The following is a 24,809-nucleotide window of genomic DNA, read 5'->3' on the forward strand; positions in this document are numbered from 1 at the left end:
TCCACTAAACTCCAAGGATAACACAGTTACTTCAGTCTAACCAAGATGGTTCCAATAGTAGACATTCAGACTCCCCATTTGACAGCTCCTGTAGGACTATGAACTTTATTATTGTTTCTTAATCTAAAAACTGTTTGAAGCCTTTCATAAACTGGTTTCCATCAGATGTGCTGACTTTCCTTCCTTCACTCCCAACTTCCCTAATCACAATTTCCATTGGTCTGCTAATGTTGAGTGATGGGAACTGTAGTCCAGTGCATCTGAAGGATGCTGTGCTGGGGCAGGTTGATCAATCATTTTGATGTAAGGGATCCAGGAATAGAACCACTGATCACTATCTTTTTAAAAAAAAGAAAAAAGAAAAAATGTCCAGCATCAGTATACCACCTTAGTACATCTTGCACTGCTCTGGATGAAAGACAAAAGGATTTCCCAGTGGATAGCTCAGTTGCTATTGATATAATTGATCTGGGTTGGCTCTGTGGGGTGACAGTAGGAGGCAGTATGCTGATCACGCTCACCTCTACTTCACATTGTCGCTGGACCCTGCTGGGGCAGTGCAGATAATGGACTAGTGCCTGGAGGCTGTAATCAGTTGGATAAAGGCTAATCAATTTGCATCAAGATAAGATAAAGACTCTGTAGACTGGGCTTCTTGGGTCTGGGAAGCAGGCAAGCAACTTGTCTTGGATGGTGGTGTTATTTCTCCTGAAAGAGCAAGTTTGGGAGTATCTTTAGAGCCATCACTGTCACACAACGCCCAAATGGACTCTGTGCATGGCTCTTGCTTCAACTGGTCCACCAGCTATGGTCTTTGCTGGGTTGGGATAACCTGGCCACAGCATTTCATGCACTGGTAAACCCTTCAATTGCTGCATGCATTGTATTGCCCTTTAAGGTAACTTGGAAGCAGTAATCAGCACAAAATGTAGCAGCTAGATTGCTAACTGGAATAATGCACAGTGGTTCTTTTCAAGGTGTGCACCTCCCTGTACATGCCAGTCTGAGGGACTAGAACTGAGGGCTCTTCTCTGTGGCAATTTTCAGACAGGGAAAAAAAACTGGGAGTAAAAGGCATAATCCTGGCATAATTGTGTAAATTTACAGTGCTTTATAAGTAAATAATAATAATAATAATAATAATAATAATAATAATAATAATAATAATAGCATAACTGTGCTACAGATTTTCAGATAACGCCATGCTCATCCAGTACTTCTCCTGTGAAGAACAGGGCAACAAACCATTCACTGGGAAGTCCTGTGAATGGCTTCTCAATAGTGCGAATGAAGTGCAATTGCGAGAGTGCGAATGTTAATTGTGCTTCATTTGCACTATCAGGGAAGCAACCAGGGACATTTCCCCAGACTGCATTTCAGTGGAGGCAATCCGCTCTCATTGCCAGAATCAGTTTTGCAGTGGATTTCTGTCTTCTATTGAGATATGGGGCACAATTTTATTTACACTGGATTAAAAAAATGTGGTTAAGTAATATATTTTATTTTATTTTATTTTATTCCATGTGGGACAGAAACATGATTTGCTGATATGCGCAGTAGCAGCGAAATGGCACATGCATGAAATAATCAATTCCAATGTACTAATGATTCATTCATGGATATATGAAGAATGCGATCTTGATCTTATTTGGCATTTGTGTCACAATCACGCAATTGCATGACTGTGTGTAAATAATGAGTGCTATAGCACTACTGTTGTGTTTGCTTTCACTATTACGATTATTGCTGAATTGGCCCTGGTGTGATAATCTCCTGTGTCTCACCTTATATTGTATGGCTACAAGGGAGAGGGCTTTCTCAGCTCTGGCACTCTTGTTGTGGAATGCCTTCCCCTTGTAGGCCTGATTGGAGCTGGCATGGGCTTCATTTCAGCACAAAGTTAAAACGTGGCTTTTCATTAAAGCCTTTGGATCGTTCTGATTTCATCCAGAGTGATATACCTGTATAGTTGTAAACTGTTTAAAACAGTTTTCAAAAGTTTGAAACTTTTGAAACTGAATTATTTAGTATGTTTTTAAAATATTTACATTTCTTGCACATCTAACAAGCAACAGATTTGTGCCTGAACTGCACCATCTGAGGTCAAACTAGACTTTAAAGCAATGCACATTTTCTACAATTAACTCATTTCCCCTTCCACAGCAAGATTTCTTCAGTAATCAGACTTGCAAATTAAGCCTGTCTTTAGTTACTAATGAGGAATCATGAAACAAAGCACACTGAATGCAAGATATGTAAGTGAAGAAAATCACATGCTATGATAAATAGATGTCTTTCACCACCTTATGGAGAACCTCTCCCATAAATAAAAAATAAAATAAAAAATCTACGATCTAATTTAACCCTGAAAAATGGAAGGTGGAATTGGGGCAGTATCAAATTTATTATATTGCAAAATCTTTTCTCTTATCCTTACAGAGAATTTGATTACACATATATGTATGCCAACTACTCAGAGTGACCTCTCTTCAAGAAGAACTGCAAATTGAGAACTGAGGATTTTGAACTAGATAAGATTAGTTTATGGCACAATATTAGTCAGGGCCCTTGTTGAAGACAATTTTTAAAAAAATAATTAACTTGGAATACTTTACAGATGCAGTAAATCTAAACATGCTTATCCAAATAATTAGAACTAATGCCAATGCATCCTTTTGTGTATGGGTCACAGTTTAGGAAAGAGATCCTAGGACAGTGGTGGGAGATTCTGCAACACAGCAACCTCACATCCAAAGCTGGACCACATAGGATTGTCCAGAAATGATGAGTGTCTGTTTTCTTCCATTTTATTTTTCTTCTTGTTTCATCTTTTTATCTTCCCTCCCATGGATCACAATGGGAGGAAAACAATTATGCCAGCTACAAGTGCCTGTTTCAGGGAGTTTTGAGGGAACATGGAAATTTGTGAACCTCCTGACCAACAGCCTCTCCTAATGTGCTTCATTTTGGCCTCCGCCATTAAGGGAATAGAACTGGTGGAATCCAATGGTGAATCTTTCAATTGCAATGGAGGAGCTGGGAAGAGGACCTCTGATGGCTCACAAATGTCAGTTCTCTGCCAGCAAAGCAGCATTTGTGAAATATCCAATAATTGCTCTCTTCTTTAGCATACTTTAAGAATTCACCAAAATTCACTGTACTGTATGTTTTCATTCTCCTGAAGAATTTAGAACAAGTATCAAAGAAATAAACCATGGCATTTTAAACAGACTTTATAACTTTGTTCTATCCAAATCCCATAAACTTAACATTATGCTAAGCAGTTTGAAAAGTGTATCACAGTAATGTGACCTTAGATGGGACTTGCTGCTAAGAAAAACGAGCTGTTTCCCAAAATACAAACCAACCATACGTTTAGACTATTTTTAATTTAAATCTGCAGTGGAAAGGAAAGTAGAACGAGGATGACAGGGGGAGTGTGATCTATCCTGGAGAAGCTGACAGCAAACTGTGCTCATTACTTGTATTCAGATTTCAACGTTCCTGAAATGCAATGTGTGGAAGTCTGATGTTCTTGTCATACAAAGAAAGCCAGTTTTTACAAAACAACCCATGAAGTAAACCTCTTTCTGGAGTCTGGACTGCACCACTGTAGTGGTATAAATGGCAATAGAAAACTACCTTTCTAAAGGGAAAAAGGTAATATTAGAAACCTTCCTGACATCTAGTTGCTTTTTTTTTAAATGTAGAGTTGATACTTTCAGAGATTGTTGTACCTCCTCCATCTGACAATTTGTTGGTTTTTTTATTTCAAGGATTTATATCCCACCTTTCTCCCGTAACGGGATCCAATGAGAAGGCCAACCTAAACACAACATTTGATTCCATTACAAAGGAGCATTGGGGCAGGGAGAGTTTCATTGGGAAACACCCCACCATCCTTGAGCATTAGCAATCTTTAGGGAGATTACCACATTGTTACCACTAGTGATGGAACTGAAGTGGAATTACAACTCTGTCTAGTGAGTCGGTGATCTTTATTAACATCTCTTCAAAAAAACTATCTGTTATTAACAGTTTTTTCCATGACCCTCTATTGCTGTTTCCATTTCCAGAATCTTTTTTTTTAATCTGAAAAATTGTTTGACATTTGGGACTTCCAAGGAGGAGCTTCTTGATAGCTAGATGTAGCCATTGTTTATTGTTTGCATGTCATTCATATGTTAGGGGGAATCATCCACAAAGATATTTGCTTTTAAAATGCAAGACTGGTGTATTAGCTTTCTAAATAACATCATCTGCTTGTACATGAAAATCTGCAAGTTGCCCTGGGTTACCTGCCTGAATCCCTGTGGCTGGAACCTAAAATTTGAAACTAAATTCTTTAAAGTACTTCTGTGTGCCCAAGCAGTGTCAATCATGTCTGCTCAGAAATAAGCCCACTGCTCTCAAACAGATTTACTCTCAGGGATGTGTATGTTGGATTGTAACCTAAAATAGTTGTACGAATATATTGAATAACAGAGAAATCAATGTGTAGAGGGTTTTTTTTAAATGTACCACCATATGTATTACAATAAATGCACAGTGCATTTACAGTACTTTGGGAGGAATTAATTAATTATAACGCTTACAGTACTTCCTCTTGTAACAACTTTTGGCATAAAGGCAAGTACCACCACCCTTTGCATTCCTTTGCATAATCTTGTTGTTTGAAAAGCAGTTTTAATTCACACTGTTCATCTTGGCTCCTTAATGCTAGAAAAGTAACAGTCATGAAAAGGTTTCCATGCAGTAAAATAACTATAATTCAATTTGTTAAAAGTAACTTCCACTCAGTTACACAATCAAAATCGAGGGGTTATTATGCCAAGATGATTTGGATCATTCAGTCATTCTAGGTTTTCTTTGGCTGGATGGCTCAAGGTCACGTACAATGTTAAACACACACACACACACACACACACACACAAAACCTACCATTACAAACAAGAACAACTACCAACAAATGAAAAAAAAACCCAGATAAAACAAAGAGCCAGCAATGAAACACAGACAACTAAAAGGATTTGTAGTATCATTAAAAAGTTATATATACATATCTTCTGATTTATTTTACTGCAGATTAAAGATTCCAAGGTAAAGGAAATCTTTGACTATTTCTATGTCTTCATTGCCTAAATTAAAGTAATGCAAATAATCTGAGGTCATTGGTTTTGTTTTCTTAATGTTCAACTGTAAACCTGCGTTTGCACTTTCTTCTTTGATTTTCTTCTGTAGTTGTTCCAAGGTTTTGCTGTTTTCTGTGAATAGTATAGTGTCACCTGCGTATCTTAAATTGTTGGTGTTCTTTCCACCAATTTTCACACTTCCTTCCTAGGAGTCTAATCCAGTTTTGCACATGATACGTTCAGCATACAAGTTAAACAAATAGGGTGATAAAATGTAGGCTTGTGTGATCCTCTGCCAATTGGAAACCACTCCATATACTGTCTCTCCATATACTGTCCCTCCACATACTGGCCTAACAGTGGTCTCCCATGCTGAGTACAAGTTATGCATTAGGATAATCAAATTTTGTGATGCACCCATTTAAAAAAAAAAACAATCACAGTTTTTCATGATCTACACAGTCAAAGGCTTTGCTATAATCTATAAAGTACAGACTGCTTTTCTTCTGAAATTCCTTGGTCCAATGAAAATTCCATTATCCAACCTATGTTTGCAAAATGATCCCTAGTACCTCTTCATCTTCTGAGCCTAGCTTGATCTCTGACGTTTCTCATGCCACATATGGTAAAAGTATTTGTTGTAGAATTTTGAGCCTCACTTTGCTTGTTGGGGAGATTAATGCAGTGTTCTGGTGCTTACTGCAATCCTTGGTGTCCCCTTTGGAATGTGTATTGAGTGTTTCCAATCTGTGAGCCACTGTTTTGTTATTCATATTTGTTGACAGATTTTAGGAGAATTCTGTCTCTGTTGCTTGGAACAGCTCTATTAGTATGCCATCTGTTCCTGGTGATTTATTTCTCCCAAATGCTCTGAGTGCAGCTTCCGCATCACTTTCAAAAATTGTAGGTTCATCTTCAAATGGTTCCTCCTTGAATGAATCTGTCATCCTTCTTTCTCTTTTATATAGTTCTTCAGTGTGCTTTTTCCATCAGATTTTTATTTCTTCTTGATCATGCAGTGTGTTCCCCTGCTGGTCATAGATCATCCCCTTCATTGGTTTAAACTTTCCTTTGATCTTGTTCTACCTTTTTTGTGGTGGTCTTTTATTTCCCTGCATTGATTGCTACAGTAGTTCTCTTTGTGCTGTGCACAAGTTACTGAACAGTTGTGTTCAGGATTCTGACCCTGTTTCTGTCATCTCTTACTTTTGCTTCTCTTTTCCTTTAAATGCTTGAAGAGTTTCATCTGCACCTACTTTGCCTAAGCTTTATAATAAAATGAGCATATACATCCAGGGGAGATCAACCAAAATGGTGAAAAGTCTGGAAACCATGCCTTTAGAGAGCTGGTTATGTTTAGCCTGAAGAAGAGAAGATTAAGGGGTGACATATTTAAATATTTCAAATGATGTCATATTGAGGATGGAGCAAGTTTGTTTTCTGCTGCTCCAGAGAGCAGGAAAAGAAGCAATGGATTCAAACTACAGGAAAAGAGATTCTACCTTAACATTAGGAAAGAATTTCCTGATGGTAAGAGCTGTTTGACAGTGGAACACTTTGGAAATTTTTAAACAGAGGCTCAGGGACGTAGCCAGGATTTTAGGAAGGGGGGGTCCAGACTAAGTGCCACCATTCTATTGGGGCTTGGGTGTGGCGGCACAGCAGCACGCACCATTCATTTTTCTAACGGAAGGGGGGGTCCGGACCCCAAGACACCCCCCCCGGCTATGTCCCTGAGAGGCTGGATGGCCATCTGTCCGGGGTGCTTTGACTGGCAGGGAGTTAAACTAGATGGCCCTTGTGGTCTCTCCCAACTCTATGATTCTGTGATAATTAAACTAGTATGTGTAAGTTATTCTTCTTTATTGCACTGAAATCTGCTTCTAACTAAACTCATACTATATGTCTTATCTGTTTGATTTCTTTAGGGAATCCAGGAGACAAAATAGAGGACCAGAGGTTTAATCTGCCACATTTGTGTTAAGTTAACTCATCTATACAAGTGTACCTATGTTACCAGCCAGCTACAGTTTTGTAATGGCTATTATTAAGGTAATTATTACTCTTTTTTTCTATTTTCTGAATTTCAGTTCCAGCCAATTCCATGAACTGCAAACCTCTATCAACTCACCCATTCAAGCAAGTATACAATATTTGACGACTGAAGTAACACAACAGCTTGCTGTTGTCTATGAAGAACTATGCCATAATAACATTATTTAAAGATCTACAAGACTCTTTGGTTTTTTGTGTTGTTGTTTTTTTGCTGCAACAAGCACAAAGTGAACCCCCTAAAAATCATATTTATCTACTCTTAGCAACACTTCAGCAAACTGATAGATTCTACTATGATAAGAATACATAAGTAAGCACAGTTTGAGCTTCATCTGGTGAGCAATGAGTCATGCTTTGCTGGGGCTGCTTTTGAACTACGCACTCAGTGTGTGTCATCAGTTTCCTGTTACACAGACTCCTGGCCTCAGAGGTGGAGCAGGAAAAAAGTGACCAGATGCTCAAAGCTGTCATGGTTTGTGAACAACTAGAGATGATCCTGGAATCCTGTAGTCAATTAAGTGCTGAAGGAATGCTAAGTCTGAGCCCTCCAAGCCCCACTTTGCTAGGAATGCTGTAGATACAATTTGAGAGACTGTGATAGATCAACCAAGTACATGTGAATAATGCTTGATAGCTACTGTATTTAAATAAATTAATAAGCCAACCATATCCCAGTTTTAGGTCCAATGGGGCAAGAAGACAGATGCACTTAGGTTTGCCAAGTGTTCCTTATTTGATGAGTTGTACCTTATTTGAAATTACTTCCTGTATTTGTCAAGTTCACATGTATTCATTCATTCATTCATTCATTCATCTCCCTTTTTGGTATGAATGTGTAATTTTTTTAAAAAGATTGGCCAGCTTCTGTAATCAATACAATCAATATAATCAATACGATGTAATCAGTACAGGATGGCAAAGTAAGGCCAGGGCCAGTCCTACCATTAGACAGAGTCTGGACACAGATCCAAGTGCTATGAAAGGGAAGCAAGCTTAATTTAAGCAAGCTTAAAGGAGCCCTGGTGGCATAGTGGTTAAATGTTGGTACTGCAGCCACTCATGGTCACAAGGTTGTGAGATCGATCCTGCAAAGCTCCAGGGTCCACTCAGCCTTCTATCCTTTCATAGGTTGGTAAAATGAGGACCCAGCTAGTTGCGGGTAATTGGCTTACACATTGTAAACCACCAAATACATCTGAGGAAGTAGACTGAAGCTCATGCTGCCAACTTCTTTCTTTCAATTAGTCTCAAAGGTGTTACAATAATTAATAATAATAATAATTTTTTAATATTTCCCTGCAGATTGAGGTGGGGTTACCATCTGATAAAAACATACAAATACAGTGCAGTCAATAAAAACCATTGTAGTACATCATCTCAACAATAATAATATCAAATAAAACTAATTTATCACAGTACAACAATTTTATGACAGTAGAATTACACAGAATCATCATTAAGGATTAAAGGATGGATCCTAAATAGGGTCGGATGGATAGGCCCTCTGGAAGAGCTCCATCTTGACTGCCTTCTTAAAAGCATCCAAGATGGTAATAAGACGGATCCCTTCCAGCAGGCCATTCTACAATTTAGGGGTAGTGACAGTAAAAGTTCTTTGGGAAGTCATAGTCAATCTAGTCATTTGTGTTTCCAATAGATTCTTCCCAGATGTTCTGAGAGTGCGGGGCGGATTATGTAGGGAGAGGCATTCCCTCAAGTAACTCGGGCCCAAACCATATAGGGCTTTAAAGGTAATAACCAACACCTTGTACTGTGCCCGGAAGCTGATCAGCAGCTAGTGAAGTGATTGTAATACAGGTGTTATGTGGTCAGACATGGAAGTACCAGTGACCAGTCTGGCTGCCCTATTCTGGACCAATTGAAGCTTCTGAACTTGGCACAAGGGTAGACCCATGTAGAACGCATTACAGAAATCAATACGAGAGGTTACCAGTGCATGTACCATTGCTTCAAGGTTCTTTCGGTCCAGGTAGGAGTGCAGCTGGCATATCAACCGAAGTTGTAGATCTTTCTACTTTGTAAAGCATTTAGGGAGTGCTAGTTTACTGTTTTTTCAATGTTTTTAATTGTACTGTTTTTTAATGCTGTGAAGCTGCTCTGAGTCCCAGTCCTGGGAAAAGAGCAGGATATAAATAACTAAATAAATAAGTGGAATAGAAATGTACTTGCTATTGCTATAATTTGTTACTGCTGTTATTTTTATTGTTACAGAGAGAGGGGGGGAGCTTGTGGGATTTTTAGCCTCACGTACCAAATAATTTGGCTGGATTCAGGTGCTACAAAACTTGGCTTGGGCAAAGGGAAGACACAACTTGCTGCTCCACTTTAAGCAATAAAAAGTTTTGGGGGCTAGCCCTGGGTATGAATTGGTCAGGGAGCTGGATGGCTCCTGGGCATGAGATCTGTCCTTTCCTTCTCCATATAAGATGTAAGAGTTCATCACATCTAACTGGCTTCTATATCATTGGGTAAGTGAATCCACTCTGTGTTTTAATATTAATTTAGAGGAGCTATCTATGGTTCTGAACCTACTTGGAGGGTAGGGTTTAGCACCTTGAATAGCTCCTTTAAAGTTAAGAGTAATACCAAAACAGAGTGGCAACACCCATTAGGTGAGAAATGCATCTTTGATCTACATGTTATACATGTCTACAATATGCACAGGAATTAACCTTCTCTAATTCTGTAGATAGTTTTGCATACAAACGTATGCAATTTGTGGCATTTTAAATTAGTCAATCTAGCATTTGAAATTAGTAAACTTAGTCTTAAAAAGCATTTCTACTAAAAAAAGGGGGGGATGCAGCAGTTTCTTCATTTCTCGCAATTTCCTCATTGCTCAAAGTTTCCAATTTCTTACTGGAAATATTAAACATTTCTCCTTGTAGGGAAAGGGGTGTGTTTTTAATTTTTTCTGTCCCCCCGCCCCTGCCCTTGCATTTCAGTTTTCTATGCACCCCTTTAGTTAACCTACTGATTTCAGGAAGATACTTTTCCTTCACCAGACTTGCAGAAAGGTCAACTGCTAATCCAGTGAGGTTTTGTGTATAAAAAGGCCCAACTAGTTGTTCAGACTATGCAGCAAAATATCTTGGTCTGTCTCTCAGCAGAATATAAACTGTGACAGTATTGTCATGTATTTTGCTGATATCCTGTTCTGTTTTTCATGGTGTCTTTATGTAAGCTGTCAAAAGGTAAAAGTAGAGTTCAATATGCAACATTCATCTGGGGCTTACCTGGATGACTAGCTTATTTTCTTTATTAGGTAGGATCCTGTAGGTATAAACACAGTTCTGATACCTGGAAAACATCAGAGAGAGTAGTTAGAACAGTTAAGAAATTTTCCCTCTACAGAAAGAAAACATACATCTCAGAAACATTTAGATGTCGTCAACCATATATATGCTTGTGGTAAAAGCAAGAACAACGTGTACAGTATTGGTTGTCCTGGCTTCTCATCTCAGAAAGTGCCTGACTCAGCTCTCAGGGTCTGTGCTTTCAGTTTTCAGTTCTGTATTGCCAGCACCTCTCTGCCCACATGTTTTTCTAATTTATAGCCATCTTGTTATTCTCAATGATCTTGTTGGCTTTGTATCCCCTGTGGGGCTTCTCTAATGCAATGTCATCTACTGCACTTCATCAAAATAGAAACTTTATTTACATTTCCCAAAATTAGAGCCTTGATATTTTATTTCTTTTTCTCATTCCTGGCTCATGGGGTTGTAGTAATAAACTTGAAAATGTCATGTCACAAATGATATCATCAAGAAGATGGTTAAAAGATTCCCAAATTTATTATGTTTTCATATTTTTATTATTCAGTTCCATCTTGTGACTTCAAAGGGCTGTTTCTGAGTTTTAAATTTAAATAGAGCCAATGCAATGACACAGATCCCAACATACTAGAAATATTGGTTCTAAGGATGTAATTCAGCTTTCCATGACATGGTGCTTTCCAGATATTTTAAATTAAAATTCCCTTTATTTTAGAGATTGGACATACTAGTAGCCAGGCTGATGGGATTTAGTAACCTGAATCCTGTTGTTAGTGTCAACTAATCTTATTGTTAATCTCCACTAGACTAGACGCACTGAATCAGTAAGATTTTCCTGTCTGTTTATTCACTAGTCAAGAAGTGACTCATTGGAGCCATTTTAGATGGAACTAACCAATATGATTCAAGCCATAGTCCGAAACATCTAGCAAGCATCAATTGTGGGAAGGCTGGACTAACTGAATATTATGAACTACATGGTGGCACCACTGTTGAGTTTCTTTCTTGTACTGGTAACATCTAGAGTTACACAATGCTGATGTCATCCTACTGAATGTTTCCCGACTGCCACAGATGGCAGCTAGTGACCTGAACTGGAGCCAGGGAAAACATTTAACTAGATGTTAGCAATAGAAGAGAAAAAGAGACAAGGAGTCATAGTGATGGCTCAGTCTCTCTTTCTTCTAACATTTAATCTGATGCTTAAGCAAACATTTTCCTGATATTTCCATTAAATGCCAACTGAGACAGAAATTGTTCCAGGAGCCATCAAGATTTAGCCCCCACCATCTGTTTTTAGGATAAGAGCTACATCTTGCAGTATATGAATTTATAAAAAGAAAGTGCCTATGATCATGTGCACTGTCCTTTTCTCCATGACTAAGGGCACACCAGTTGCAAAGTCTCATATTTTGTTCCTGTTCTTTCTGATTTTATAGTGGTTTAAAATAAACTGACATGGGGACCTGGTATAAAAAGTCTCTGAATGTACCGAGAGCTGACAGAAAATATTCTTGGATAAACAAAACATGTATGGCTCTCCAAAATAAAACTGGAAAGAACAGAAACAAAATCTGGGACTTTCTGGTCTTTAGTTGTCCACACGTTTAGGAACAATTGGGAAATCTGTCAGCAGAACTATGAATTAAGATACACAACTCCACAGAGAAATATGCCATTGAAATGGATAGGCCTAAAAAGAGACAACAACAGTTTCCAAGGTGGCAGTTCTTCCATAAAATTGCATGTACAAAATTATGTGGAGGAACTTGATAGTTTGAACTGAATTTGTTATAACAATGCAGCAGGATTCCAAGAAACATAGAATAGCTCCCTGTGGCTGTTTTCACCTTCACCTTAATCATTTTCACCATCAATCATCATCACCATCATCATTGTCATCGCCATCATCGTTGCTGACTATCAGGCCTGCCAGGTTTCCAGGAAGTCTCATCAGATTTGGAGTCTCATGAGACTTTGTGTGAGATCTCAGCCCAAAATCCTGTGCTGAAGTTTTGTGATGGTCCTGCCATCATGAGACTTTGGAGATTATCACACAGGAGAAAAGGGGGAAGAAAACGGCAAAATCCCAGGATAATTGTGTGAGCGCGTGTCAGATTTTCAGACAACATCATGCTCAATCAGGCATTATCTTGGGAAGAGCCAGGAATTAAAAGGGAACAAACTATTCATGAGATATCCTGTGAATAGCCTTTTCAATACCATGATTGAAGCATGATTGGCAGGTTGTGAAAGCTAATTGCACTTCAGTTGCAGTATTGGTGAAGAAGCACTGGCTGGGGATCTTACAAAGTCAAAATGGCTGTGGGCAGCAGACAGGGACATATATAAAAGTGAAAGGGAACCGACTGGGAGAACATTCACTGAAGTGGTTGCAGTTATGGGCTGCAGCCAGGGACATTTAATTTTTACAGGGAACCAGTTGGGGATTGCTCATTTCTGAAGTGGTTTCCAGGGACATTTAACATTTAAAGGGCTGCAGAAAACAGCCTGGGAAATTCAAAATTTAAACGCATGTGCACAATGACCAGTTCCCAAATAATATCAATTCATTCTCTGGTATGTGCAAAAACCAATCGCAGGATTTTTGTGCTTTCACGTGAGAGCGCTACAGTGTGAAATATTGTGCACTATAGTGCTGTTCCCTTTTCTTTTCACTAGCGTGATTACTTCTGAATTGGTCCTGGTGTAATAATCTGCTTTGTCTAAGCCACACAGGCTGAGCCAGGCCTGAGAGCAACCATACTGGTCAGGCACTCAATATAACATGCTTCCTTCCTCAGAGGTTTTGGGAGTAAGCTTTTACCGAGTCTTCTCAACTCTGCTTTCTAGATTTAAAGTTTAAGTTAGGAAGGACTGATTGAAAGTATCCTTTATAATGTACTAGCAGGTAATGTGGGGGCTATTGATTTTTTTTAATCCTAATACTGTATCTGATTAGTGAATGTCTTCCATAATAAATATTTTCTTTAAGATAAAAAAAGGTAGCTATGTTTTTGACTTATGTAAATCACTTGTTCAATGGCGAATTCAGTTAACATACCGTACTTAAGAAGCCTTCTGCATAGCCCACAAAACTCTGAAAAATGGTAAGCTTTGTAAGAATGTGTGTGTGTGTGTGTTGCACTTCTGTTCTTTTATCATATTTTGTTGCTGAATTGAAATGTAAACTGTTTTCAGCTTGTTACACAAAAATGTGATATAAATTATCATACGAAAAATATGGATTATTCAACTCTCTTTGGAAGCCACTGATTTACTCTTATAGAGATTTTATAATTTATATGTTGATTTATTTGTATTTAGAATTGTAATAATAGTATCCATCTTGATATATCCCAAGTGTCTACAATGCTTTGTTTTGGTTTTGATGGCAATCTCCTGGTTGCATCTGTAGACTGAGTACCTGTTAAAGACTTGTGCCATTTGACTATAGATTTATGATGTCCTCATTGGCTCCCATCAATGCTACCCTCTCACCCCATCACCCTAAGGATTGGAGAGACGTCTGTACCTTTAAAACAAGCTGAATCCTTTTCACTCTACACAATTACAGTCACTTTAACTGACATGACTGCATCCTATGGAGTCCTGGGGTTTGTAGTTGTAGCCATATGTTATGAGTCACTAGAGTTCTCCAGCTGAGGATTTTAAATACGGCTAACTCCAGGATTCCATGGGGTGTTGGCCATGGAAGTTATATGGAATCATTGCACTATAAGTATGTACTGTGAAACAGTCCTCAGTTGTATGGATCCACTGCACTATAATTGTGTAATGTGAAACAGTCCTTATCTGACTTCTCTGTTGTCCATCATATCATACATTTCAAACCATGGGCAACTGTATAGAGCTGTGGGCTAGTTTTGCTCTACCTCGCCCCCTTGTGGGATGTATCAATGTGTCTGGACACACCAGAAGTGACACAATGCTACTTCCAATCACTATTTGGGCCTGATTTTCAATATTTTTCAACACTGGGGAGTGGGTGGGTGAATTCAACCCACGGGCAAGTCAGATCACCACATTTTCAGACATAGTTTTTTGTGGGTGTTTCGGGCTATGTGGCCATATTCTAGAAGAGTTTATTCCGGACGTTTCACCTGTATCTGTGGCTGGCATCTTCAGAGTTCTGGAGCACTTGGGATAAACATTTGAGGGGGAAATCCCCCCCTTTGGCAGGGTGTTGGAGGGATACTTTTTGGACTGTATAAGTGGGGTTCAGGAGCTGCCCTTCCCTACCCCTGCTTTGCACCCTGTCCATTTCATTCCCAATATCAGAGAGAAGATTGGAGGATAAAGTTTTTGGGTAAATAACTATAGAGATGGGATCTGGTTTTCTCAACTACAAGTCCCTTTTGATGTTAAGATTATCATCCTTTATATGAGAATGAGGTAGTCAGTTACATTATTAAACAAATGTAGCTGCCACTGTCATGTCTATTTTAGTTCTGAATGTGTGAGACTGAAATTGAATGTGTGACCAGATTCTGTGTCATTGCTCAATTTCAAGCTTTTGATAGCGAATAGCTTATGGTTCTTACAGTCTGTACTTTTACAATGGTTGTTATTTTCCCCAACATATTGCTAAGCATTAAAATAGTCTTTAAGAGAACACAGAATCAAAAGTGCCATTTAACAGTCTTCCCCTTCAGTTTTCTTTCCATTTACATTTCGGACAGAGAATAAAGGGCATAGAATGAAGTTCCAGATGAAGAGCACCACTGATCAGAAATACCTTTGCTATACATAAATTACCCACTTTTAGTCGGCACAGTAACTTGTTTTAGCTTTATTCGAGACTTCCATAGCAATGGGAGAGTTGGAAATTTCAAGAACATGCCAGTCACAGAAGGATAATTAATTGTTTGCTATCTTTTGCACTAGGTCTCTTTGAATCATACATGAAACGTTCCATTAATGACCCCCACTTTCCTGCTTTGCTTCAGTAACCAGTTTGAATGTGAATGTATCATTCCACTTCATTTTGAGAATGACTGAGTAGTGGGCATAGTGTGAGTGTATCCGATTGTCCCTCCCTTGGGGATTGCTAAGGAAAGCTCCACAGAGGAAGCCACAGACTATTTCCGGTGCATGGGTAAGGAGAACAGGAGATCCCACGAAAATGGCTGTGTTTCATGGACTATTTTATGTGCTCTACACTCTAGAAATCTTTTTCAGAATTTTGGTCTGTGTCTGTGTCTCTGTGTGTATGGTTTGCATGATAGTGCAATAATTATATCAGCCTTGCCTGTTAACATTTGGAAGTCACTGTTCATATATATGCCTTTACTGAGGGTGTTTTTCAAAGATTTCTCTTCTGATTTCCTCCAGTACCAATGTGTTACTGCCACAATGATACTTTTTAAAACATCTTTATTAATATGTTCTTTAAAAATGTGTTGAAGGCAATTGTATAATAGTGCTATAATGCCATGTTGCAATTGCATTATTAGAGTATTATTATTATTATTATTATTATTATTAATTTATATCCTACTTTCCCGCCAAATTGGGCTCAGAGTGGCTTATAGTTTACAAGAACACTGTTATTAAACAGTATTATTAAAACATACAAAAGTGAGAATTAAAATAGAATTATGTTATTACAGTTTTAAAACAGATCAATTGTTAGAATAATAAAATACTGTTAAAAAGATAAAAGCACTTAAAAACAACAACAAAGGAAGCCAATTACAATGCAGGAAGTGGGGTGGACAGAGTGGTGCAAATGCTGTGAAGGTGCAATATACAGTGTCAGCAAATGAAGTGGCTTTCAAACAAGACAGCCTGAGACAACTGACAACTGGTGTGATAAGCACCTCAGGCCATTTTCATACATGAGAATCAAAATTCTTCATTGTATTTCTGTTTTAAACATAAAGCTTACAATGCCAAGAATGTATATCCACTTCCAGATCTGACTCTCTTTCACCCTCTGTACTGCAGTGGTAACGTCCAGGTATACATTAAAAGTGCAAATGAACACATGGGATGGAAAAACAAAAGCACACTCTAAAAGCATTTTTGGAAAGGCTGTGTATCTTATTTGGCTGCAGTTATATTCATTACAGACAGGAAGATACTAGAAAATATACCAATGCAGATCTCTCTCACATCTGTCCTTATTCAAAATTTAATTTCCCTTTCAGATCATGTTAGGAAAATTACTACTTTGCTTTTCATGGTACACAATGTAAGCCTTTTATCCTTTCAGCTAATTTAACTGGTTTATGAGTGTATTAGCTAGACAAACTATTCCCTTGAAAGAGATTATTTAGCAAGCCAAGTCCATTTCTATTCATTTTATCTAGGGATGCTTCAAATAAGGGGTTTATCATACAATCATTCTGCCTTATTCAAGGAGCTTTAGGTGGTAGTCGATATCACCTTCTGTTTGTAATCCTGCCATGCTTTCCCACGAAAACATCTGACTTTTTTTCTTTCTACACCAAAGAGACAGCATTAAATAGGAAAAGAAATAATACATAATGTATTTTGACTGCTAGCACTTAAACCCATCCATCCAGAAGCACCCAACACAAAATTTTGAAAGATATATTACAAAATTGTATTTTGGATTAAGCTTTGCTTGAGAACAACATGGACTTCCAGAAATTGCTTTCATTGTTGAGCAGCAACCAAGGCAAATTTAGCCATAGCTTGAGTTACTTCTTTGCTGGCATTACAAGTAAACTCAGACTTCTCTGATCTAAACATTTGATACTCTCTTTCATACTCAGCAAGAATAATCTACAGTCAGCCATCCATATCCACAATTCTTTATCCACAGATTCAACTATCTATGGCTTTAAAATATTTTACACACACACACACACACACACACTTACTTTAAAAAAGCAAGCCTTGATTTCACCATTTTATATAAACGACACAATTTTACTATGCCATTGTATTTAATGGGAACTGAGCATCCAAAGATTTTGTATCCACAGGGGCTCCACAGCAGATTCCAAGCAGATACCAAGGGCCCACTGTATTCCCTACATTTTATATAACAGAAATACAAAACCTATCACGCAGCAACTCTCTTTTCCAGTCCTTCCTCACAAGCATGGGACACACTGTCTCAACTTATATGGAATGTTACATGATATTACCCACCTAATAAAGCAGAGGGAATTAAATGAAATTTTAGCAATCTAGATAAATTTCCCAGTCCACTGTGAAACTTCATCAGGAAATATTTTTAACATTTGCCATCGAATAAAGATTAAACTGAACAAACGGATATACAACCCTCATCTTAAATTCCAATTTAGCAGGTGACATATCACAACTTTAAAAATAATAAGTGTATTGTTATTTCCAAGACAGGCAGACTTGGAAAACCCAATTGCATTTATTTGGTCAATGCAGGTCTAGGATCAAGAAGGCCATACTCAAATCATCATTCATCCATGTACTGTAATGGAGTTTCAGTTATATTGTCTAGCTTCCATTGAGAGCAGGCACCACTTTTATGAATGACCTTAAAACAATTAATTTTAGTACAAAAATCAATTGAGACTTAGAGACACTGCCATCCCAACAACAACAACAACAACAACAGGTGAGTGTTCTTCCCATATTGCCGCTATATAAGAAAGATGATTCTACTTGTGAATATTCACTTACCACAATAATCTTTCATATCTTCCACCACACCATTAGGTTCACTGGTAAGTTTTAGCTGCTTTCTGTCTTTCAGGCTATTAACCCACCTCACAATGAAGATACCAATGTAAAATTAGAGACCTCTGCTACCTGCTATGCTGGGAAAACACCATCATGAAAAAAGAAATAGCTCTGCTACTTCATGCATAATATTCCAGGTTTAGGTACAGATTTCATCCTGTACCTAAATGGAAGTTGTCCTGCCAACTTCCGAAGCTAATTTGAAAAAACTTACTTTACTGCTGTTGCTGCTATACATGAAAGCAATTTCCATTTTGTTCTTTTTTGATAACTGATTTTTATAAATATTTTAATATTGTCATTATTTTGTCATGTATTTGTTATGAATGGTCTCTGTATATGTAGAGATATCTCAAAAGTGTTTTGAATTGTTTCCTGTATCAACAGAATGCTGTTGCTTTTTGACATGCTCTGTGAAGGCCTTTGAGTGTAATGTATGCCAAGCTGCAGTAAATAAATAAATCTGTATGCATTTTAAACACTAATTAAAGAACTGGACAAGTATATGCTTGTCTTGGTTGGAGTTTTCCCTTCTTTCAGACCATAATAAATCTGACAAGGGACCACTAAATTTAGAATGCTGTGGATTGAAAAGATAGCAGCTTAAAAGGGCTGTCAGACCACAAACCTGACACTATGGAATCTCTGAATATGATTTAGTTTCCAGAGTTTTGAAAACTGAAATGAGTTATTTCATTTTATATAAAATATTTCAATCCTGCCTGATATTATAGGAACTCTGGGTGTCTTACAATAAAAGGACTTGATTTCCCTTGTATGCTCTCTATAATAGCAGAAACCCAGTAACAGAGAGTTCTTCGAGTTAAGGCTTTTGAACATAGATGACTCACATTGGGCCTCTCTATCCATATTTGAACTTATGTATGTCAAGAATCATTGATGTGTTGTGCCAGACAATGCGTAAATAATATGTTCATCTTGTATAAAATATACATGGTTTTCAGCTGCTAATTTAAGGTGTAATCTTTTTGTTCATCTCTCGACTGGAAAATTTGTGTCCAGCATATGGCTGCATTTGTACTTTGAAACTGAAATATGATATCTGAGAAATGCAGCATTCTTTTCTTCTGCTTTTTTTTTTAAAAGATGAACAAGTTTATACAGTTGTGCTTCTGAAGATCTGTTTAGGAAGATGTGGTTATTCCGCTGACATTTAAAATATCACTTCCCCAAGCAGCAAGTCTATGGTGCCTTTGTAGGGATGTCTGTTTATCAAATAGCAGCATAATGGAAGCAAACACCTACAGGAGAAGGGACTAACCATCTGAACTATCAAACCAGCTGTGTCCCTTCTCTTACTTTGTCTGCTTTCAGTCTAAACTCCCAACAAAGAAATTCCCTTGCTTCAACTGCTTCCCTGCCCTTTCAGCTGGCTGGCAGGTGTCATCTTCTAATAGTTGGTGAGATCTTCCAAGAATGAATGAATGAATGAAATTACATTGTATCTCTTGGCCTACCAGAACCCCTGAGGTGACGCCAAACAGGTAAAAATCATTTAAAACAATACAAATATAAACAATTTACAACAAATTAAAACACTCTTTAAGAACTTTAAAAAAACCAAACTGAAAACAGTTTTTAAAATAATTTAAAAATAAACAATTAAAACAATATAAACACCAAGACCATGTGGAACAGCAACATTTTAGCTGTTCTCCAAAAACTCAAAATACTGTAGATGGAGACAGAACTAACTTCTCTTAGTAGGGAGTTCCAGAGTCAGGGGTCATACAACAGGGTCTTTGTTGAAGATCTCAAATTTCAGGTAGGTTCAGATGAAAGGAGGCAATCTTTCAGAAACCTTGACCCCCCCCCCCCCCAAAAGCTGGTTAAGGCATTGTAGGCCAAACTGGCATGTTGAACTAAGATCAAAAACAAATTGGAAGTTCTTTTCAAAATTTTATAATCCCTAGTCATTTATTTATTTATTTATTTATGTATTTATTTATTTATTGTACTATATGCCAGTGCTTCCCTAGCTATCTATTTTGGGAACAGATTTCTTTCTTTCTTTCTTTCTTTCTTTCTTTCTTTCTTTCTTTCTGTGTGCTGGAGACCAGTACCATATTTGTGGCCATTGGCTAGGCAGTAATTATTTCTTTCACTTAATGCTAAGTTCAGTGAGGCCCAACAACCAATGACTTTTAGACTGGCACCAGTCCATGGATCACCATTTTGGAGAGCATTGCCATATACCACCCTTTGCCCTACCAGGATTTCAAAGTGGTATATAGTCCATTGTTACACAAAGCAGTAAAGCAGCACAGAACATACTTAATAAGCAATTAGAATGCTAAGCAATTAGAATGTTTACAGCAAATGAAAATGCCTTGATAAATAAGAATGTTTGTGCCGGGCACCAAAAAGATTACATTGGAGGCATGAAATCAGGTCCTTTAGGAAGGATTTTCCATATTACATGCCAATAAACGTTCCCAAGGTTGTTGAGTAATATACCTCTAATCAAGGGAAAAGGTCTCAATAGTCGATCTTGAGATTCTTTAGCCTATGCTGCTGACATACTGCAGAAGTACTGCAGGTTGACACCTCTTTATCTGCCAGGGCTCCATTCTTTGGAATTCTGGGTTTTGTAGTTTGTTGTGGCATCAGAGCTCTCTGATAGTGAAGGCTAAATATCCCACAAAACTACAAATCCTAGAATTCCCTAGCATTGAGCCATGGCAGTTAAAGCAGTGTCAAGCTGCATTCTGAAATGTAGATGCAGCCCTAATCAGACTTCTCATCAGTTGCCTCATGACAGAGCAATAATCTCGATGGGCAAATATATCCGTTTCACTCTCTTTATTAAGTTCCTTTGATCTCTGAAAGCTCTCTTTGAACTATGTTGTTATTCTTGTTATGTGACTTCAAATAATTTCTGACTTAATGGTGATCCTAAGGCAAACCTATCATGGTGTTTTCTTGCCAAGATTTGTTCAGAGGTGGTTTGCCTTAGCCCTCCTCTTTCAACTAACCTTATATCTAGTTCAACAGCTGCTGAAGAGAAAACACAGACCTCAAACTGATTCTTTTACTTGATCCCTGATCCTCACTTGATCCTTTTACTTGGAATCAAAACTGTTACTGACTGGCCACACTGAGGAAAATGTTTGCTCAGGAGTATAAGTTGATAAAATTCCCCAGACCATCACCACTTCCAGTCTTCTTTTAGTCCTCCTATCAACCAGTCCTCATTTTTTAAAGGTGACACAGCTGAAACAAATGTAGGTGTTCAGTTCTCTACCAAACTTCACAATTTATTTGTAAATATGCAAATGTATATTTGCATAATTACATTTGTCTCTACAAAAGTTTCAAAACTTTACCATCAGCACTGGTCAATGTTGGGTTAGGGATTGAAGATAAACATGAGCTGTAAAAATAGTGAAGTTCATGAAATGATAGTAAATTATTGCCTCAAAATAAATCATCAGTGTTAAAAAGTACATTTTAAAAGCATATCACAAATATATAACTTCAGAAAATTTAGGCCTAAATCCAGTGTTTGTTCCAGCAAGACTAGACCCATTAAAGCAATGGAAACCTACATAACTGTTGACTGATTTAGTTCTTATTAGAACTAAGAATTGGATTCGGGTTTAATTCAGATTTTTAATAATTTTTTTAAAACCAGGTCTCACTTTTGTGTTAAAATGTATTTCCCGTCTACTAAACACCCACATCTTTGACATGGGAAGGTCCTATCTACATACTCCACACTTGGAGGGGGGGGGGAGGACAGAAATGTTAGCCTTTCAGCTGTTAACACCAGTTCATAAACCAGACAGGGATTTCGGAGTCCACAAAGCTGATATCTCACAGCATGGATAGAACCGAGCTCGGACAATTACATTTTTGGACTACACCTCCCAAAATGCTGCCATGTTGGCGGGGAAACTAGTCTAGGAGATACAGTCCAAAGAAGTAAAATTCCCAGGCTGGGTGGTCCTGAAGTAAAGTGTATTTCTATCAGGCATTTCCCTGCCCTTTCATACATTTCCAGTGCTGCATTGTAAGAGCACCCCAATTAAAAGCAAGACATATGGCCATTCTTAAGGGATTGTTCAGAAAGTCAGCATGTTCTGGTACTTCTGCATAAAACCTCTGCAGATTTATCAGTCATATATACATATAAATAAAGCTGGTGAATTTCAGATTCAGTGACCCAATGAGAAGATCTAAGCATTAAATAACAACAACAACAACAACAACAACAACAGTAGGAGTTGCAAGGTGACATCTCAGCACTACCTAAATAAATTGTTGGGAGAACTTACTTTTTTAAAACTACCATTTCCCTTTAAGTTTGCAACTCTTTTCAAGTGGCTTTTTTCTGTAATGCCTGCCATATCTCCAGGTTCGTCTTGGACTGCCTTTACCAAACTTAACTGAACTCCAGTGGCATCCCCCGTCATGTCTGAAAAGAGTGGATATCACTGTGATCTGAGTGACTCGCATTCTCCATGGAGCTTAAATGTCATAGTAGAAGCAGCTGAGTACAGTAGAAGGCAAGAGGCATACTTACAGCAAACAGAGGGCGTATGCTGAAGGGATAGACTCACTGGCCCGCACAAGGAAGCTCCCATCCTTGCCCACTTTAGAGAGGAGGTCTTCAGCTCTTGAACGGGTGATGGTCCCATGATACCAGCATTGATCCATGCCTCATAGGCAAAAAGGCCTGCACCCCACCAATATAAGCAACTTTTAATTTGTGACAACAATAATCAGCCAGCCAGCAATTATGTTGGAGATCTCAGAGCTGTCTGTGTGTAGTGTTCAGCAGCTGCCGCTCACTCAGCTTCCTGTTTTAATGGTGCAGAGAGAGAGGAAACAGAGCTGAGAACTTCCTTATAGAAGTCAAGCAACTCAGAGTGAGAAAGACATGTCACACACCCCTCACCTTCGCATTCACTTTTTCTGGACAGTTGCAGTGCTCATGTTAGATGGGAAGCTTACTAGGTTTGTACAGTTTGTATAAATTTGATGAGTACCATTTATAATCAATGGACTGCCACTAGGCAAATACAGTACTCTTTATTTCCTTACTCATGCCTACACTTTCTCTCTCTGTCCTTTCTTATCAAATGGTTGTTTGTTAATACTTCAGTGCAACACTGTGCTAAATAATGGACACTGTAAAACCTTTGCCACAGGCAATTTTCAAATGCTCTCTCTCTCTCTCTCTCTCTCTCTGTGTGTGTGTGTGTGTGTGTGTGTTTAAATTTAAATTTATATGTAATGGGGGGAGGACGTGACTAATAGTATTTGGCCTCCTCCCAAATGTATTGTAGCAGGATCATGTTTAAGTTTTGATGGAAGTCTCATACTGTTTTGCTTCCATGACAATTATGGATTACTGAGGTATGAAACAGTAAATACATTGGATCTGATATTCAGAACAGAATCAAGAACATCTGCTATATTGAGTACTGTACCTGTTTTGAAAATGAGGAACTATTACTGTACTGAGAATAAGGACAGGCCTTAAACCACAGCCTTCTATGGATTGGGGGTTTAGAACTGGTGGGTTGGTTTGTCTTCAGTAGGGCATGGTTCTCATTTACTTTCTACCCCAAAACTGGAGGACTGTTTGATCTCCTTAAAATTTCTGTGATCTTTCTGTGACATTTCTACCTGTTGTGGGCAAACACAGTTGCCTCCACTCTTTCAAGTTACTTGGCAAAGAATGAGATACAATTTATTCTTGATTCCTTTGCAGAATTAGGCCAGCACAGATTTAACAAGCCAATTGGACCTTAAAATTATTTTTGACTTTGCTGATGACCTGTAAAATAGTAGGCTTACCAAGATCATTAACACAGTGCTCCCTTCTCTGTCTCATCAGTACAACCTCAAGGGTGTACTATGGACTTTACAGTCAACAGTGGCCAATGCTGGGTTAGAGAATGCAGATAAACATTAGCTGTAAAAATAGTGAAGTTCATGAACTGATAGTAAACGTTATTGCCTCAGAATAAATTATCAGTGTTAAAAAGTACATTTTAAAAAGCATATCACAAATATCTCCTCCCTCCATAACTGTCATCTTCTGGCCTATGAGGGAGTTGACCAGGCAGGCCCAGCTCCATCAGGGCTAGCTTGGAAGAAGAGACTCCTCCCTCCATAACGGTCATCCTCTGGCCTATGAAGGAGTTGACCAGGCAGACCCAGCTCCATCAGGACCAGCCTGGAAGAAGAGACTCCTCCCTCCATAACTGTCATCCTCCGGCCTATGAGGGAGTTGACCAGGCAGGCCCAGTTCCACCAGGGCTAGCCTGGAAGAAGAGACTCTTCCCTCCATAACTGTCATCTTCCGGCCTATGAGGGAGTTGACCAAGCAGACCCAGCTCCATCAGGGCTAGCCTGGAAGAAGAGACTCCTCCCTCCATAACTGTCATCCTCTGGCCTATGAGGGAGTTGACCAGGCAGGCCCAGCTCCACCAGGGCTAGCCTGGAAGATGAGACTCCTCCCCCCATAACTGTTATCTTCCAGCCTATGGAGGAGTTGACCAGGCAGGCCCAGCTCCACCAGGGCTAGCCTGGAAGAAGAGACTCCTCCCTCCATAACTGTTATCTTCTGGCCTAT

General features: G+C 38.5%; 1 protein-coding gene across 1 annotated transcript in view; it reads right to left on the reverse strand.

The window, feature by feature from the left end:
* INPP5D (inositol polyphosphate-5-phosphatase D) overlaps positions 1-22,976 on the reverse strand; it is a 99,623-nt gene extending 76,647 nt beyond the window's left edge. Inside the window, 2 exon segments of the mRNA XM_042460630.1 lie at positions 10,445-10,508; positions 22,749-22,976. Of these exon segments, the coding sequence (XP_042316564.1) occupies positions 10,445-10,508; positions 22,749-22,882 (198 nt within the window). The 5' untranslated portion in view covers positions 22,883-22,976.
* Positions 22,977-24,809: the final 1,833 nt, after the last annotated feature.

This window comes from Sceloporus undulatus, chromosome 3 (assembly GCF_019175285.1).
Source record: "Sceloporus undulatus isolate JIND9_A2432 ecotype Alabama chromosome 3, SceUnd_v1.1, whole genome shotgun sequence".
Taxonomy (NCBI): Eukaryota; Metazoa; Chordata; class Lepidosauria; order Squamata; family Phrynosomatidae; genus Sceloporus; species Sceloporus undulatus.